We start from the raw sequence: 18,833 nt of genomic DNA on the forward strand, positions 1-18,833 counted from the left end.
AAAATGCAGCCAAAATGCACCCAAACATGATAAGGTTCTGCCACCAGATCAAAAACAATAAAAATTGCTTGCAAAGGAGATTTTTCCAGGCTGACTCCCTGAAAGAATTAGTGATGGTCTTCTGCCCTCTAGTGGTGAGAATCAGCATCGTTCCTCCCCCCCTCCCCCCCCCCCCCCCCCCCCCCCCCCAGGCAGCTTCAAGAAGAAGCAGACATCCTTTCTTAGCGACAGTATGGGCAGGCTGCCACTAGTAAGATGCCCAGACAGCAAAGAAAAGTGTCCATCTGAGGTACGGATGGGAGACATCAATGCCAATGAGCCTAGATGTGTGGAGGAGGCTGCTTTACTTCTCGAAGGGCTTAGGGGAGCAGGCAGAGATGATAGCAATAAGGGGTCTGCTTTGGAAAGCGGGGCCCTATGGGGACCCAGGTATCACTCTTCCCACGGTTACTCCGGGCACCAAGAGAGGGGGCTCTTTCATGGAGTGTGGGGGAGAGAGGATCATGAATGGGAGAGATCTCCCAAGTGGCTCCGGAGACTTGGGTTTTAAACAGATGTGCCTCCCCTGGCTGGGTTCCTCCCCTTCTCAGTCTGAGACTCGGGTTCCTCATTAGTATAATGAAAACTCTGAAGGAGAAAGCTGCCCAAGGTTCCTTCTGGCTCAGACCTTCTGGCTGTGCCTACGACCTTGGTTTGATGGGTCACTGCTGATATGCCCAGTACAAACAAAATACATTGCTCTCCATATTTTCAAGGTAGCTTGCTCCTCTCCAACGCTCTTGCTGCCCCTGGATTTTGCTGCCTTTGGGACACCGGTGGAAGCCAGCTTTGCTGTCTGGATGAGACGGCAGCTGACCCTTCATCTAGTATGTCCCTTACCAGTTCAACCTGACTCTCTAGGAGCGGGCTTCTAAGGGCCAGGCTGCTGGGAAACAGAAGCGTCTAATCCCTTCCTGAAACAGGCCTAGCGCTTGACGAGAATAAATAAAGGCGGCTGTATCTGATTTTATTTTCTCCTTGAAAATTGGTAACATCATTAGCGACAAGTAAATATATCAGTGGGATTAATCGAGTGAGCCACAGTGCAGCTTGATTGGATTTGAGGACCACATTATTTCTTTGGGGGTGAATTAGTAAATTTAGCACTGTCAAGAGATGATGGATTGGGGACCCAGGGACTGAGAGTTCTTATTGATCCCGAGAACAGATCAGCCCAAGAAGCAGCTACAACAGCCTCCCACCCACCTCCTGCAGAGAGAGAAAGGAGATGTGGCTATATGACTGACGGAACTATCCAGAAATCTTGTGCTGTCTTTCAGATACTGTGTGTGATATTTGAGAATACATGCATCAGGGTATCTGGGGCGACACCCCTGTGGCGGTGTGAACCAATTGGCCCCTAGAGGACCTAGGGAATGGACTGTTGGGAGGTGTGGCCTTGTTGGAGTAGATGTGGCTTCGTTAAGGAAGTGTATCATTAGGGTGTGGGCTTTGAGGTCTCAGAAGCTCAAGCCACACCCAGTGTCACTCTCTCTTCTTGAAGATCCAGGTGTAGAACTCTCAGCTGTCTCTCCAGCACTGTGTTTCCTGCAAGCCACCATGCTTCCCACCATGATGGTAATGGACCTAAAGTTCTGATGTGCAAGCCAGCCCCAGTTTAATGTTTTTCTTTGTAAGAACTGCCATGGCCATGGTGTCTCTTCACAGCAATAGAGACCCTCATAGAGACAGCCCCCCAAATTTCTGCGTCCACCTGAATTCATATTCTCGAATAGGAATCCTGCTTCTGTGGGCCCATGTGATTGGCTGTGTCCTAGCAAAGAGAGCTGGAGACATACCACGAAGTCACCCTGCAGACTAGCTTACAAAATATGGTGGCTCCTTCTCTTGGGGACTCTCTCTCTCATCTCCTCCACAGGACGACTGGTGACTAAGTCCTGAAGAGAGGACCGAGAGTCAGCGTGGTCAGTACTGGAATGGGCTGGGAGTTGAATCCTCTCTCTTTGGGTTGTTAAAGCCTAGGTTGGGACTTGGTCACATCCCCTGGAAGCTGCTCCTGAGTTCCAGGCCCAGCATGAGTCACTCTCCATGTGGTGCCTTGTAACAGACGTGCTTTGGTAATGACAGGGAAGGACAGGGTGATCACTCTTCACCACAGGCTTTAAGGACCAGTAGATACACGCGTGGAGACTCTACACTCTGGGATCAGGATAAAGGCTTGTGAGCCTGGGTCCCAGAGAGATCCTTCTCAATTCCAATCTGTTCTGAACTGGTTAACTACAAAGTTAATTCTTAGTCTACCCAGTCATTTGAACTCGAGACTGTCTGTCACCACGGCACAGTCACGACAGCCAATCCCTATTGCTAACTTGATGGGATGTACCTGGGAGACAAGCCTCTGGGAACGCCTGCTGCGAGGTATTCTCTAGACCGGGTTAACTGAGGTGCTAAAATCCTCTCCTTGCAGCTAACAGCAACAGTCCCATTCTTGGCAGGAATTGAAAAGCATAAATTTGTGGTGTGTTTCTGCCCTCTAGTGGTAGGAAGCAGTAACACATCTCAAGTACTTTCAAGACGGAATGGCTACCGGCAACGGGATACATATTCATGGTTATTTGGCTGTAAAGAACAATGAAACACAGGTAAATGGCCCACATCAGACAGAGCTGGAAATAATCCTTGTGAGTGGTGTAACCCAAGTCCAATAAGACAGCTGTTACGTTTTTCTCTCCTATGTGGGTTCCAGATTGGAAAGCTTGGATATGTGTGTTTAAACTAGAGAACCCATAGAAGTCTGAAAACTGAAAAGGGGCTTTGGGGAGATCTCGAGGGGTGAAACATTATTTGATGTACTCGACAAGGCTGCCATCCACATGAACTCAGTGGCCGTGACTGCATATACAACACACACACACACACACACAAGATCAAGGGAAACAAAATCTCAGCATCAACTAGGGGCTGCCCATGAAATCCCACTCTTAGTTGAGAAGCCACAGGCAGCCAAGGGTGGCGGGGGAGGAAGGGGAAGTTTTCGTCGGGTATGTCGACCCTGCAATGCTACCCATTCTCCAGCAGGTGGTCCCACACTCATGCACGTACTGGCAGCATTAATGGACTCAGTGGGCTCAAGAGGAGACAGAGAGTACACAGGAAGTGGGGAGGGGAGAGTGGTGGATGTGGAGGGAATTAGAGAAGAGAGAACGAATAAATGAGAGAACGAGAATGGGGGTGTGTGGATTTGATTCATGCAGACATTGTATGCATGCGTGAAATTCCCAATACAAAACCCTACTTCCGAGATGGCAGAAGACCACAAAAGCTGAACATGATGGCTCACTGCTCTCCACTCCCTGACAATGGCTGCACCGTGGTCAGCAGCCTCAGGCTTCCGCTGCCATGTCTTCCCTACCATGGTGGACTTCTCAGAGTTATAAACCAAAATAAAGCTTTCCCCTCCCAAGATGCTTTCTGTCAAGTGATCCACTCTGCTTTGCTGTTGCTGAGATCAATCGCTTTATTTTATTTTATTTTGTTACTCAGGCTAGGAACTCAAGGCAGAAACCTGGAAGCAGGAGCTGAAGCCAATACCATGGAAGAATGCTATTTATTGGCTTATACCCAGGCCCACACCCAGTTATCTTTCTTATAAAGCCCAGACCCACCTACCTAGTGGTGGTACCCCCCTTCCTACAGTGGACTGAGCTCTCCTATATCAGCTGGCCATCAAGAAAATGCCCCACAGACATGTCTCCATCTGATGGAGGCAATTTCTCAATGGAGGTTCCCTCTTCCCAGGTGTGTCAAGTTCACACCCAAGACTAACCATCCCATGTTTGGTCTCAGCGATCAGACATGTAACTAAAAATGATATCATTTACCCCGACAGCCATTGAATTTAATCTCAGAATCACAGGTGGGAAGCCCAGAGCATCTGAGAAACATATGTCCTCTTCCTATTAAGAATGCTGAAAGTTTTTCCCAAGATGGTTTTATTTTTATTTTGCATATATCTGTGTAGTGTGTGTACCTTTGGGAGATGGGGCCTTGTGGCAAAAGTTAGATTGTCGTGGCAAGCCTTTGAAGAGGATATGGGGACCCTGGCTTCCTCCTTTCTCTTCCCTTCCCAGCCAACATGTGTTAAATAGCTCTGTTCTATCTTATGTTCCTCATCAAGTGGTATGTTACCTAGAGACCCCAAACAACACGCCAACCAGAGACAGACTCTGAAACCATGAGCCAGCGCAGGCCCTTCTTTGTTTTCCTTTGATTGTCTCAGGCATATATGTCATAGTAACAGAAAGCTGAGCAGCACAAGAATATTGCTTAGTGTGCGTGGAGTCTTAGAACCCCGTAGGCTAACAACACCTTCATGAGAGCGGGGACGCTTGCAGGGGCGCTTAGCAATTCTGATCTTGTATTCCTTACTTGTGTCAATGAAGACGGCATCCACGTAGATTTTGGTACAGAAAGAGCCCAGAATAAATCCACAGGCTGGTCCAAATACCAACATCGTGAACAGGATTCCTGCAAGAAGAAATGAAGGGTTAGGTTAAAACACACAAGCCCTTCAAGGAGTGAGATCATTAAAGACCCAAGAGATTATCTTTTTTTTTTTTTTTTTTTTTTTTTTTTTTTTTTTTTTTTTTTTTTTTTTGGTTTTTCGAGACAGGGTTTCTCTGTGGCTTTGGAGCCTGTCCTGGAACTAGCTCTTGTAGACCAGGCTGGTCTTGAACTCACAGAGATCCGCCTGCCTCTGCCTCCCGAGTGCTGGGATTAAAGGCGTGCGCCACCACCACCCGGCCCAAGAGATTATCTTACACTAACCAGGTAAGATAACTGGTTATTACAAATGACAGTACAAGGACTTAGTCCAAACACCACAGAGGGGGATAATTAGTAAATTTCCAACTTTGAGGACTCCATGAAAATACTGCGTATCATGCTAGAAGCCCCCAGGATTCTGTTTTGATTTCATGTCTATGCATGTGTGTGCTGTGGCCTCAGAGGCTGGCAGAGGGCGTTATATCCTCCAGAGCTGGAGTTAGAGGTGGTTGTGAGCCCCCTGCATGCATGCTGAAAACCAACCTGGATCTTCTCTCTGCAGGAGAAGCAAGCACTGTTAACCACGGAGCCATCCCTCCAGCCTGTCTCCAGGAATTTGATCCCTTGCTCTAGCAAGGTATTCATAGACCCCCATTTCTCTTACCTTTAGGGGACTTTGTGCCACATCAGTGAAAAATACTAAGATAATCCAAATCTGTCATTAAGTAGTTTTTCTACCACGAAGAAATCTGCAGGGGAGGTGAGCTGAAGAGACGGCTCAGTTGGCAAAGCGCCCCAGCATAAATATACGAACCTAATATGGATCTTTAGAACTAACGTAAAAGCCAACTGTGGCAGCCAGTCTGTAATCCCAATAGTAGGAAGGTGGGGACATAAAGATCCATGGAGCTCATTAGTCACCCAGCCTAGCCTAATGGGTAAGATCTAAGTTCAGGGTGACACTGTGGCTCAAAATAAAAAGGTGTAGAGCCACTAGGGAAGAAACCTGTTACCTGATGCCAGACTCTAGTTTCCAAATGCACATACAAACATGTGCACAGGCACCTGCACAAATACACGCACACCCCCTCCCTATGTGCACATACACTCTACACACACACATACACACACACATACACACACACATACACAGACATACACCACACACACACATACACACATACACACACACACACCACAAAAAGAAATTTGAAAGGATTTTTGCAACTGTTTTTACATTCACTTTAGCTATAGACACTTCTTCCCTCCCTCCCTCCCACGCATGCACACACACCAATCTTTGTTAGGCTCTCATCATCTGTCTGTGGTCCTGGTCCAGAGGAAATGTTTCTGTTGTTCTTTTAAATCTGTGACTCAAGAGTGCCCTCTGCTGTCTGCCTGCTGTCTCTACACCACAGGAAGAGCAAGCTGTGGAAGAGCCCGAGAAAGGAAGTCCGAGTGGTCTTCCCTCTACTGCCTCTCTAACCCAAACCACTTCACGTCTCCAGTCCCCTGCAGTCTCTTCAATGATTCAAAAAGCAAGTTCGTACATAGATGCATTCTCAAACGCTCCTTCCTGCGTCTGCAGCATGTAACTCAATCCATCACACGCAAAGGGCCAGAAGTTGGAACTCGCCAGTCTGTTGAGGAGACCGTCCTGGTGAGGACTGCATAGCCTGGACTGAAACCCCATATCTACTATTTCCTATCCTCACCAGAGCTCACTTGCTTCTCTGATGTCACCTGCCAAGGGCAGTGGATGCTACCCTTGCTTTCCACTAGAAAAAGCAATAGGTGATATTTTCATAGGTGATATGCCTGGAAAGAGGAAACAGTGCCTCAGGAGGAAGCAGGGGATGCTGGTGGCAAAGCTGTGACCTCCTTAAAAATTAGTGTACATCTGCAGTTGCCAAACTGGATGCTGGGAAACCATGAGCCCCCCTCCATGAACTCACTGGATAATGTAGAATAACCTTTCCCCATCTTTCTTTCTTTCTTTCTTTCTTTCTTTCTTTCTTTCTTTCTTTCTTTCTTTCTTTCTTTCTTTCCTTCCTTCCTTCCTTCTTTCTTCCTTTCCTTCTTTTTCTTTCTTTCTTTCTTCTTTCTTTCTTTCTTCCTTCCTCACCTTCTTTCCTTTCTTTCTCTCCCTTCCCCTCTCTATTTTTTTTAATATACCAACCAGTTCCCCCTCCCTTCTCTCCTCCCCTCCCCTCCCCTTTTCCATCTACCACCCCCCATCCACTCCTCCATCTCCATACAGAAAGGGACAGCCTCCCACAGGCTCGCAGAAAGCATGGCACATCAAGTTGAGGCAGGACTGAGTCCCTCCCCTTACATCAAGACGAGGTCAGGTAATCCAGCATGGGAAACAGGTTACCAAAAGTCAGCTAAGCACCAACGAGAGGTCCTGCTCTCAGTGTTAGAAGCCTTACTAAGAGACCAAGTTACACGACTGTCACACACAAGCAGAGGGTGTAAGTTGGTTCCATGCAGGCTCCTTGACTGTTGATCCAGCGCCCATGAGCTCCTGTGAGCTCAGCTCAGCTGTCTCTATGGGTTTCCCTATCATGACCAACTTGGCTGATACAATCCCTCCTCCCTTTCTTCAGCAAGACTCTAGGAGCTCAGCACACTGCTTGTTTGAGTATCTCTGCCTCTGCTTCCATTAAGTCACTGGATAGAGTATCTCTGATGGCAATAAGGGAAGTCACCAATCTGCTTACAGGAGATGGCCAGTTAAGAAACCCTCTCCACCACTGCTAGGAGTCTTTGTGAGTTTCTGGGGGTTTCCCTGACAGTAGGTTTCTCCCTAACCCCCAAGTGCCCCCACCATATCAAGATATCTCTTTTGTTACTCTCTCCTAGAATAACTTTTTGAAAGCAGTTTTATTTATTATTTTATGCATATGTGCTTGTGCCTAAGTGTATGCATGTGTACCACATGCATGAAAATGCCTGAGTAGGCCAGAAGAGGGTGTCAGATAACCTGGACCTGGAGTTACAGGTGGATGTGAGTCAATACCCATCTTGGATGTTTGAAACCAAACTCGGTTCTCTTCGAGAGCAGCAACACTCCTGACTGCGGAGCCAGCTTCTCAGATCCATGGTACCAGCACGGGCTCACACTATTTTCCCTAGGATTTCCAACCTTTTCTTTTGGTTTTTAGCATAATAGATTTATTATAGATTGATAGATTAATATAGTTACATCATTTTTCCCTCCCTTTCCTCTCTCTTAGCCTTCCTGTATACCCCTCCTTAATTTCTTTCAAATTCATGTCCTATTTTTAAAAATTAATTGTTGTTACATACAAGTGTGTGTGTGTGTGTGTTTGTGTGTGTATGTGTGTGTGTGCATGCGTGGTAAACACCAGAAGTTGATGTTTTTCTTGAATGTTCTCCACTTTACAGAGATGGGTTTCTTCTTGAACTTAGAGTTCAGTGATTCAGCTAGTCTAGCTAGCCACTGGGCTATAAGGATTTCCTATCTCAGACCACTGAGTGCTGAGATTATAGGTGGGCTGCCTGCTGCTGGGGATTAGAACTCTGGCCATTATGCTTGTGAGAGATATTAACTGCTAAGAACCCTCCAGCCCTAATCAGGCAACCAATCTATCTTTCTTTCTTCATTCCTTCCTTTTTTTCCTTTCTTCCTCCCTCCCTTCCTTCTTCATTTGCTTTGTTTAGTTTTTCGAGACATAGTTTCTCCATGTAGCCCTGGCTGTCCTGGAACTCTTTCTGTAGACCAGGCTGGCCTCATACTCAGATATTCACCTGCCTCTGCCTCCCAAGTGCTGGGATTAAAGGAGCATGCCACTACCACCCAGTGTGGCCATCATAAAATAACACCAGATACTAGATTACCACATATTACATATTACTGTATATTATTATGTACGTAGTATGATACACATATACCCACATGTCTGAAAGTAACTGTAAAGGCCCTTCAGATGTGGAGGGTACAGAAGAGTCAGGGTAGGAGTTGATGGCGGACCAGAAAAGACTGCCCTCCAGAAAGGATTTTAGTCTGGTCATCTTGATTTGAGCTCCAAATGCCCCCTTATGGACTTGAGATCTCCAAAAGTACAATATGACGATAGTGTGTGGAAGTCACATATTAAAGGCATGCAAATTAATCACTTTGGCCAAACTTTGCTAGTAAAAACAGCTGAAGATAAATCTGCCTTCTGACGGGTGGGTCTCGCTTTCAGAAGTATTCCCATGGGTACTAGGAGACACACCCAATAATGTTCACACCATCACTCTGAGAGACCCACTGTCCACTCAGACACCCTGCAGTCGCTACATCCTGGAGTGTCTGTGTGGCAAAGAATACGGGTCACTCACGGGTGAACACTGCCAACCAACCACAGTAATTACGGTGAACCTTAAAGAGCACAGGAGAGTCTAAGTCTGTGCGTCCAGATCCAAGTTGGCAAAACGAAACCAGAAGAGAGACAGGCAACACTGGAGCCCAGGGAAATAAGTCCTACAGAAGTCAGAACTGAAGCTAGGATGGAGAGAAGAGGAATTGTTCATATCATTATTACACTTTTGTGTGTACAAAGTGGCTGTGGATATGTGGGTGTGCACGAGTGCTCGAGTGTGTGAGCCGTGGCCTGTGTATGGAGTTCAGATGACAGCCTTGGATGCTGGCCCTCATCTTCCCCCTTGTTTGAAACGGTCTTCTTGTTGTTTTCATTGTGATACCAGAGTGGCTGGCCTGTGAGCTTCCGGGTGCTCCTGTTTCTTCCACCCATCTTGTCCTAGGAGCGCTGGGGTCACAATGCTGGTGCTGTGAGTGTTCATGTTCCTCGTGGGATTTCCCCATGGGTCCATCTCTTTAGCTCCTATCTATTATTATTAGTCGTATGATTGATAAGTAGGCAGACGGGGCTACAAAAGGAGGCAATTCCACAGTGTCAATTCTATAGTTTGTTTACAGGTTATATGACTGTTTATTTTATCACAATGTGTGAAGCCAGATATCTGTGTTTTCTGTTGGAGAAAAATGTCTGTGCACATGTGATTCTGAGTACCACTCACACACACACACATACACACACACACACACACACACACGTGGGTGCACGCGCGCGCGCACACACACACACACACACACACACCCCTCTTTGTTGAGTGCTTCTATGGGTGCTAAGGACCATGTGATTTTCACTGATGATCTCATGGTTCCTTTTAAAAATGCGGTCAGCTACCCTCATTGCAGATTTACTCAAGGAGAGATGTGGCTCACAGAATCTCAGTTATTTTGCCCCTGACTTTTAGGTGTCAGCTAGGTCACTGGGTCTGCAGGGGGACTAAGGCCAAATCAAATCCCACAGTTGGCTGGGAGAGGCAGCTATTTAAATGCAGAGCCATTTGAAAGGATCTTGGGCTAAGGGGATCTGTACAAACAAAGTAGGGAAGCTCTCCCAGCCCCCTCAGAAGCAGCTGGCACAGGCCCCAGTGGTTTACCGAGCAGGCAGTGTGGGTCCGGGGATCTCTCAGCTGCTGAAAGGCCTCATGCATCCCCTCAGCCTTGCCAGCTGAGCTTCCATCTGAAAGAAGCATGCTAACAAGATCAGTTTTAGGGGGCTGTAGTGAGGAATGCCACCACCAATGTCAGCCTGGTGTGACCCTGGCACAGATGCAAAGGATCGGCTCCCACCGATGCCCACAGCTTGGCTCTGTGTTAGCAGAAGAGGGGAAGGAAAGACAGTGGAGCCACATTGGAACCTCCCATTTGGGAGTGCATGTTGACTCCTGTGAATATCTGCTCACCAAGGCCACCAACCTAGGGCATTGGGGGTGGGCTGCAGAGGGCATGGCTGGCATCACTGTGAGGGAAAGGGTGAGCTTCCCTTCCAGCCCTTATCTTTCTCTGTGTCAAAGTGACATGGGACATGGTTTTTATATGGGAGTAAAGGATATAGGCTAACCCGAGGGTACTGCAGGCCTCTGCGATCTGGCGGCATGAGCTCTTCATGAATTGAAAGCAATACCAGGACAGCCTCCGGCAAATCCAGGCCCTCTCCCTAGCACCTCCAATCACTTTGCCGCCAGTGTTTCTGAGTCACAACTTCCCTTTGTGGGACAGGACCCAGGTGCGACGTGCAGAGAGGGTAGGTCAGCTCTGCTAACAGTCTGTCTGCGAGCACGGTGCCAAGTGTCTGTTGCCTCGGTTTCCTTCTCTGTGACATGGACTGACAACAACCCTATATCCAAAGAGTCTCAGATTATCAAGTGTGTGATGCACATAACAGTCTTCAAACTCATTTCTGAACACAGTCCCTGGAACCATCCACAGTGTTTATTCTCTTGCTGGTGTTTCTAGCAACAGAATATCCTGTCCCTGCTTTAGGAGTTTTACTTCTTTTGATCGCTTAGGTAAGAGCTGCTTCTTTTAGAGAATATGGAAAACACAGAATCAGAGAGACTGTTTTCCTAGTTTATTTTATGCACGACTATATTTGTGAGCCATTTCTTTGGTAGCAATACCCTCTGTTCTTCAAATCCATGCTCATCCGAGGTGAGAGCAATAACAGAGGAGGAGAGTCCACCACTGTATTCCAGAGCTGACCCTGGAGCTGGGCTGCTGGCAACTCTACTCACCAGCCGTGCAGCCTTGGGAAGTGCTGGCCTCTGTACACTCATCTTAGACCGGCTGTAAGAAAAGCCCCTGCCTTGCGGGGCTGCTGTGGGGTTTAAGTGATTAATGAGTATCAAAGGCCTTTCACAGTTCTTTGCATACAGTTAAAGGCTTGGCACATTTTTTTAAAATCATAATTGTCAAGATGGCATACATCAGCATCTCTATCACCCACAGAGAAACACCGATGTGCATACAGAAGAGATGGATTCGGCCTCCGATTTCTAGGCACTGGTTCTTCAAAGAAATAACGTGCCAACATAGAAAGAGGCCTGTAGAATCAGTCAGACCTAACCCCTTTGGATCGCACTTCTATTTCTAGATGACCAAGAATAATCTCAATGCTGTACCTGGAAATAAGAGTATCTACCTTGTGCAGCAGGGACCATTAGACACAACAGTGGATGCGCACACAGGACAGATGTGACCTAGAACTGTATCCGGATTGAAGAGTCTGGGGAGGATGTCCCGCCAAGCTGCCCCTCCCAAGTGTGTGTCGGTAGCTGGGCTGCCTGGTCCTCTCCACTCTGGTGGGATAAGCAAATGAGGCTGGTTGTGACTCTTCCCACTAGAGGGCAGCACCAGACTAGCAAAGAATGAGCTCCCAGCTTGTCAAACACTGACATGCTCTACTTCCCAGCTGCAGGCGAAACCCTTGGCCGGAAGATTGCTCTCTTCATCCTACACTTGCTTTCCTTGCCCTCGATTTATGTAACTATAGTCCCTTGCCTTGAAAGTCCCAGGCTGGAAATTCTCCCCTCTTAGGGAGCCTTCTTCTGCATTCAACGTGCATGAATAAAACACGACCCATAAGCAGCAGGAAGCCTACAAAACACACAATACATATTTATCCGTTGCTCACTGTCCACAGCCTGACAGCCTTTTAACTGATGTGCTCGTGTCTGGGGGGGGGGGGGGTTGGAGGAGATGAGGAGGGGGGCAGCCATTTATGGAGTACTGAAGGCGCGCCAGACAGAGCCCAGTTCGTGTAGCAGAATCCTTCCTGGTGTCAAGTTTACAAACCAAGGACAACAACACAGATGTGGCTAAGGCCACATGGTACGTGACAAAGGCAGAGCCCCTCCCCGTGGTATCATACTGCTACCTCTTAGGCCAGATATAGCACGGATCTCAAATTTAGCTCCACAGAGGAGTCACCAAGAAACTTAAATACTAGCTCCTTAGGCATGGCCCCGAAGATGGCAATGAAGGTAGACTGGGTTACTGTGTGGGTACTATGCCCTCCCCCCAGTTGCATTAATTACTTTTCTTGCCACTGTGACCAAATACCTGACAAAGGAAAGATTTATCTTGCCTCATAGTTTGAGGACATGGAGTGTCATGGCGGGAAAGCCACAGCGGTGGGAGTTGGTGTCTGTGCCTCGGGAGCTCTGGGCTACCTGCTCACACTGGGATGGACACAGAGAGAGAGAGCCAGCAGGAAGAGGGCAGGTATAGCATCTTAAAGCCTGTTCTCTAATGATCTACTTTCTACCTGTAGGCTCCATCTACCGGAAAGGTCCACAGCCTCTCAGAACAATGCCACCTGCCGGGAACTGAGTGCTCACACGCAGGAGTCTGTGCGGGACATTTCACATGTGAACACATGCAAAAGTAACACTGGGCAATTTTATATGCGAGGAAGAGACCTACCTGGTCAGTTCTCCTCATCAATTTAGACCATGAAATCCAATATGGACATGTTCAACAGAACCGCCATGTACAGGCTTCCGTACATGCTTCAGCATTGCCAGGGCATAAATGAATTTATTATTGCATTAATTTTATATGTAGTCAGGTGGAGAACTCTGGGCGCTTGAGTCTGTCTTTGTGGCTCTTGACGGAGGTTTAGGTCCAAGGCATCAGATAGTATCTAGAAGGCACATGGAGATAAGAAAGGGCTCGGGCACTATCTGATGCTAACCAAGGTAGCGAGGCAGCTGGTCTAGAGCATTGGAGCAGAACTTCAACATCACATGCAGCCTGTCAATCACCTGTGCACCTGTGCATGGAAGCCTGGCATGCCTGGTGGGGCCTCTAATGCAAGACAACAGGGCCTCACTCAGTGCAGACCTCAGCTCAGGCTTTCTCCACTGCAGGCAGACCTGAAATTCCTCACACCATTTAAGTTGTTTTTTAAAAGATGGTCTCTTCTGTGGAGCCTTCCTAGATCACCTCATTTTTCTTCCCTTCTCTCTCTTGTCACACAACTGGTCTGAGAGGTCCTCAGAGTTCTGCTCATAGTCTGTCTGGATACAAACCCACAATTTCCTGTTTGGGACAGACCATACAATTAAGGGCGTGGGGAAGGCAGATATTCTGGGCTTTGCTATTGTTGTTTTAATTATATTTCCCCTGAGGGCACCAGAGCCACTGGTGGGGGGCAATGAGCCCATGTCTATATGCTGATCGGTCAGCTGACTGGCAGCTGGGGCTGGGAGAGGTGGGAAATGACACGTTACGGAAAATGATGCAGGTAAATGAACCCCATTCCATGTGGTTGGGCCTCTTTATGATGAGTGGGGAGGCTCTGTGACTACTAGAAGCTGTAGCTGCTGTCTATCTCGGTTTTTCAACCCAGCGAGGAGAAACCTTCTTTCTTTCCTTCCAGCTTTCATGGCAGCGCGATCACACGCCTCTGACGAGCGGTTTCCAGGCACCTTGATGTAATGCATGGACCAAGGGAGCTTGTGTCAAGGATGCCCCTCTACAAAGGTGAGTGTCTGTCATGCCTCTATCCCAGAGCCACTGGGATATAGCCATTTGAATACATCTCAAAATGTGACTGTTTGGAGAAAAGCCCTTGAAAATGGCATTTAAGTTAAAACAAGGTTCTTATGATGGGTCCTAATCCACTCTGACTACTGTCCCTATAAGAGAAGATGAGGACACACAGAGCAATGCCAAGGCCACAGACATGAGGGATAAGTTGTATGAGTATACACACAGGCCATCTGTAAGTCAAGGAAAGGGACTCAGACCCCACTCTTGCCTATGTCTCCACCAGCACGGTGTAAATAAATGTCAGTAATTTAAGCTTGTAGTGTTATGTCATACAGCCTTCGAAAGCATGCAGCTCAAGACGGGCGTGTTATGATAATATTCCAGAGAATGCTAGAAACTGAGGTGTGCTACTCAAACAGTTAAATGTCTGAGGAGGGATGACGAATGTCAATGCATCCTTCCCAGCTGGATGGACAGACAGACCACCTACAGGAAGGTCTCACACAGGACCCTGATATTATCATCACCAAACGCCTCACTGTGCCCAGCACACGGGCTGGGAGTGGCTCTGAAATAAGGATGCTCAATGTTGCTTATAAGGCAAACAGGGATGATCTTGAGAATGGCATGAGAACTCCAGGGTTTCAGGAAGGGGGGTAGGGATAACCTGATCACGTAAGGCTGGGTTTGAAGGCTTATTGCTGGTGAGGATGATGATGAAGACATGCTGGTACTGAAACCCCTGAAGCGGAGGGCCAAGGACTAGCGCTGCCCATATACCATCTCACACCATACCCTCCACAATAGATACACGCGCATTTTACAGACAAGGACATCGAGCCGCAGCGAGATCAATTTGAAAAGTAAATGGAAAGTGGAAATAAGAACAAAGAAGATTTAAGGAGAGCAAGGAAAATAGAGAAGAGGGCAGGGCTCGGAACAGCCTGGCAAAGGCAGAGAGAGGTAGGCGCCTAGGATAGGAAGAAGGTGGTGGAGGAGGCCCCAGCCAGCACTCTGAGGCACAGCTTGGAGAGATGGGGAGAGCTTATTAGTCAGAGCACAGAAGGATTGGTGTGTAGCTTCCTGGGCTCAGGCATGGGCACCTCAAGATTTAAGCTTTGACAATAAACCTATAGATGGCGCATGGATGCAAGGGAGGGGAAGGAGCGAGCAGGCAACAGGGAGGCCAGCTGAGGTATTCAGCGTAGCAGTCTGAGTGCATTTTCTGAGCTCCCGCTGACTGCATGAGATACTGCATCTCCTGTCCCCTTTGTCCCCAGGTGGGTGGCATTACATGCTAAATTCCCAACATCAGTAGTGGTAAGTTCTTAGTCCTAGGTGACTTTGCCCCCTGAGAGTGACTCTGGAGAGATAGAGTGCCAGCTCATAGGCACGTGACTGCATAGTAGCCCAAGTCTAGCAGGCCTTGACCAGACTCTTGTCCCTCCCAAGGGGAAAAAGCAACAGAATGGTCGTGACCCGCAGAAATCCTTCTACTAAGTTCTAAAGGAACCAGTCTCATAGGATTCTGAAAATGAGGCTATGACCACAGTCCGACTATTGCTCAGAACCTGAGTGTCAGACTTGAGTCATGTGGGGTTCTCCTGAGGACAGCCTCCTCTGTCACAGAGTGGAGGTCCATGGCCCCACGTTCATCTATCCATTCACCCCTCAAGTTCATGGACCATCTCTGTGGAAATGGTGGTAAAGAGCAGGTAACAGAAGTTGTCACTAGAGGGAGCCAGAAACCTTCACATGCCTCCCTGGTGTGTGCTTTCCAGCTCTGGGCTGGAGGATCACCTGCTCCTCTGAAGGTGCCTTGCTGTCTAGAGGTCACCAAGGCTCAGGTTGTTAGGGGAGACCTGTGGCCATCAGTGACTGCCTTCATCAAAATGCCTACGAATGGATGAGAGACTGTCACCCCAACAGGCTCTGTGCCTGGAGTCTGCACTTGCCTAGAGTAAACGCTGGCAAACTTGTCAACTCAAATCCTCCTCTCATAACAAATGTCCAGAGCCACCTAGTGCACCTCTAAGTTCTAAATAGACTAGTCTCTCTAAGTAGGCTGGAGATCCCAGGCCAGGCCAGGCCAGGCCAGTCAGGGGCAGGGGTCAACTGGATGTAGTCTTCTGCTGAGTATACACAGCAGGGTGGAGCTGCCTCAGCTCTGTGCCGCGGCGGGAATCCCACCATCAGAATGCCACCCTGCATCCAGAAGCACTGACAGCAACAGAGCGCTGCATCTGCAGAAATCTCCCCCCGCCCCCTCTCCACGTGGCTGGGGAGGCAGAGCTGGTGTGTCTCTAGGCCCCAACTGGAAGAAACAGACTGAAGAGGTGACAGCCAGGTGAGCCAGCTGTAGGGAGCAGCTGTGATCTCGAACCTCCGCCACCCTACCTCCAGCAGTGCTGAGACGCCAAGCGTTTTGTTTGAAGCACTGTGGCAGAGAGTCAGGGTGTGCGTGAAATACTAATTTCACCCTAATTTATCACCAAGAAGGACAAGGCTGTCTGCTGACATGACAGACTGGTGATTGTTGAAGCCTGGTGGAATCCGAGGTTAGATTATTAAACCCCGGATTTATGTGCTCTGTGAGCGGGTAGCTGTTGCCGTCAGGTGTCGACAGGGTTCGGCAGGAGAGAGTCGAGCCAGACCAACTCCATTTCCTCTGCGGTTTTTCTGAGAGGGTCGGAGGCTCATTAGAGTGGGAAAAGCCATAAACGCATGGAGTGGAGAGGCAAGTGCAGACTGGACAAACTGCTGGCTCAGTGCTCAGGAGAGGGAAACATGCACAGGACCAGAATAGGAGCTTGCTGAAGCATGGTGAGCAAGCAAGCAAGCAAGCAAGGTGTGGGGGGCTGGCCAGCCAAAACGGGGTCTGTGATGCGCCCAGCAGCTTTCCCCTATCCTCTTTTCTCTGTGCATGCAGTAAAACACATCTCTCCAACATGATCGCTTGAGAGAGGCCCGGTTGATAAACTGAAGACAGAACATGGGTCCAGGACAAATAAGACAGGCTAAATCCATGGGTAAGAGAGGTGTAACGTACCCGCCATTGACATCCAGGCACTCAGAGACAGGACGATAGAAGAATGGCGGACTGGATCTGGGTGGGAAGAGTTTTAGTCAACAACAATCTTAGAACAAAATCCAACAGGGCAGCAGCTATCCCATACTCCAATGTAATTCTGAGGCACTGGCAGACCCTAGGGACAAGGAGGAGGTCCATTCATCTCACATATGACATCTGACATTGATGTAGGGCCACTGCCAGACTGGTTTCTCCCCTGGAACGGTACCTGGCAGAGGGAGGAATCTAGAAGCCAGGCATGTGTGAAAAGACAGCTACAGAAGTTCAGCCTTCCAAAGAATGAGCAGGAGGCACAACTGAAGTACCACCATGCAGGCTAAGGACCCATCCTCTGGGTTGCTCTGCATGAGCCCAAAGGAGATGCTTGATCTACTTCTGACCCAGCAGATGACAAGAGACTTCAGATACAGGTGAGCAGGGTATCCTGAGGCTACCGAAGGCCTCACTACCAGGTGTATTCCAGGGGAGGCCATGTGTCCCTGGAACTGACTTGAGGGACTTCGTTACTGCTAGTTGCTAGGAAGACAGGGTGGCTCCCAGGAATTTGAGATTTTCATCTGGGCAAACAGGCAGCTGCTTCTCATCAGTCCGGACACAGGATACAGAATCTCCATCAACTTCTCCATCACTAGACCCGTGAAGCATCTCCCCACAGGTACAGAAATGGCCATACACAGCACTGCATTGAGTACAGGATATAGGAACCCACAGAAAGCCAAGTCAACCCTCAGCTGCCACCCTATCCACCAACTTCTCAAGAGGCCCACACTGAAACAGTAGCAGCCAACTTAATCTCCCAGGACATTTCTGGAAATCTCCTCTGTGAAGACATTGTCTCTAAGGTTTTGGGACATGGCACCCCAGCTCATACTGGAGAATGACAGAATAGTTGCTGAACAGAAACTATCTAGAAAGCCAACAGGTTAGGCACCAGGAAGGGACAACTGGCAGGGCTTTGGACCACACCATATATACCGTGGCTGTAGGCAGCAGTCTCCAGGGCCCACCTGGGAACAGAATTGAAGTGAGCATCCCATACAAGCCTAATTATGTTAGATTCTGCTAGGAGATAGAAAGGGAGGAGCTGGTTTTGCAAACCAGCATTTGGTTCTGCCACATGACTCAGTCCGTGGACACCTCCCATCTGAAACTCTGGGCAGGCAACAATCCCAGCCTCTTTTTATGTTTAATCCTAAAAGGAGGAATGACTAGAAAGTGCTGGTGTTCACCAGGCTGCCTATGATGAAGTTCTTAGAGTCTAGAGCTGTGGTTCTCAACCAGGGGCAATTTTTCTCAAGGGATATCAGGTTAGGCCTGATGTGAAGAGCCTTGATTATGACCTAGGACTGCTGATCTCCTCTCAATCTCATACAAACACAGTGGTACAGACAATAGCTTACTTCTCATAGACACAGGTGTAGTGATGAGGTGAGCAGGCCTGCTTTTTGTCCCTCCCGGCTTCCGCACGGCTAGCTTTACACCCGAAATAACAGCACACAAACTGTATTCATTTAAACACTGCCTGGCCCATTAGTTTCAGCCTCTTATTAGCTAATTCTCACATCTTGCTTTAACCCATATTTAGTAATCTGTGTAGCACCACGAGGTGGTGTCTTACCAGGAAGGATTCAGCATGTCTGACCTGGTGGCTGGCTTCATGGCAACTGTCCCAGAGAGGAGAGGCATGGCGGCTGTCTAACTTCCCTTCTTCCCAGCCTTCTGTTCTGTCTACTCCACCCACCTAAGGGCTGGCCTATCAAATGGGCCAATATTAACCAATGAAATCAACACAAACAGAAGACTCTCCCACATCACACAGGT

At 48.3% G+C, this 18,833-nt stretch overlaps 1 protein-coding gene across 2 annotated transcripts in view; it reads right to left on the reverse strand.

Moving 5' to 3' along the window:
* Positions 1 to 18,833, reverse strand: part of Slco3a1 (solute carrier organic anion transporter family member 3A1) — a 281,466-nt gene that overhangs the window by 74,067 nt on the left and 188,566 nt on the right. For both annotated transcript variants that reach the window (XM_038313702.2, XM_038313701.2), the window contains exon 3: positions 4,429 to 4,527. In XM_038313702.2, the coding sequence (XP_038169630.1) occupies positions 4,429 to 4,527 (99 nt within the window). The remainder of the gene's footprint in view (positions 1 to 4,428; positions 4,528 to 18,833) is intronic.

This window comes from Arvicola amphibius, chromosome 12 (assembly GCF_903992535.2).
Source record: "Arvicola amphibius chromosome 12, mArvAmp1.2, whole genome shotgun sequence".
In the NCBI taxonomy this organism is placed as follows: domain Eukaryota; kingdom Metazoa; phylum Chordata; class Mammalia; order Rodentia; family Cricetidae; genus Arvicola; species Arvicola amphibius.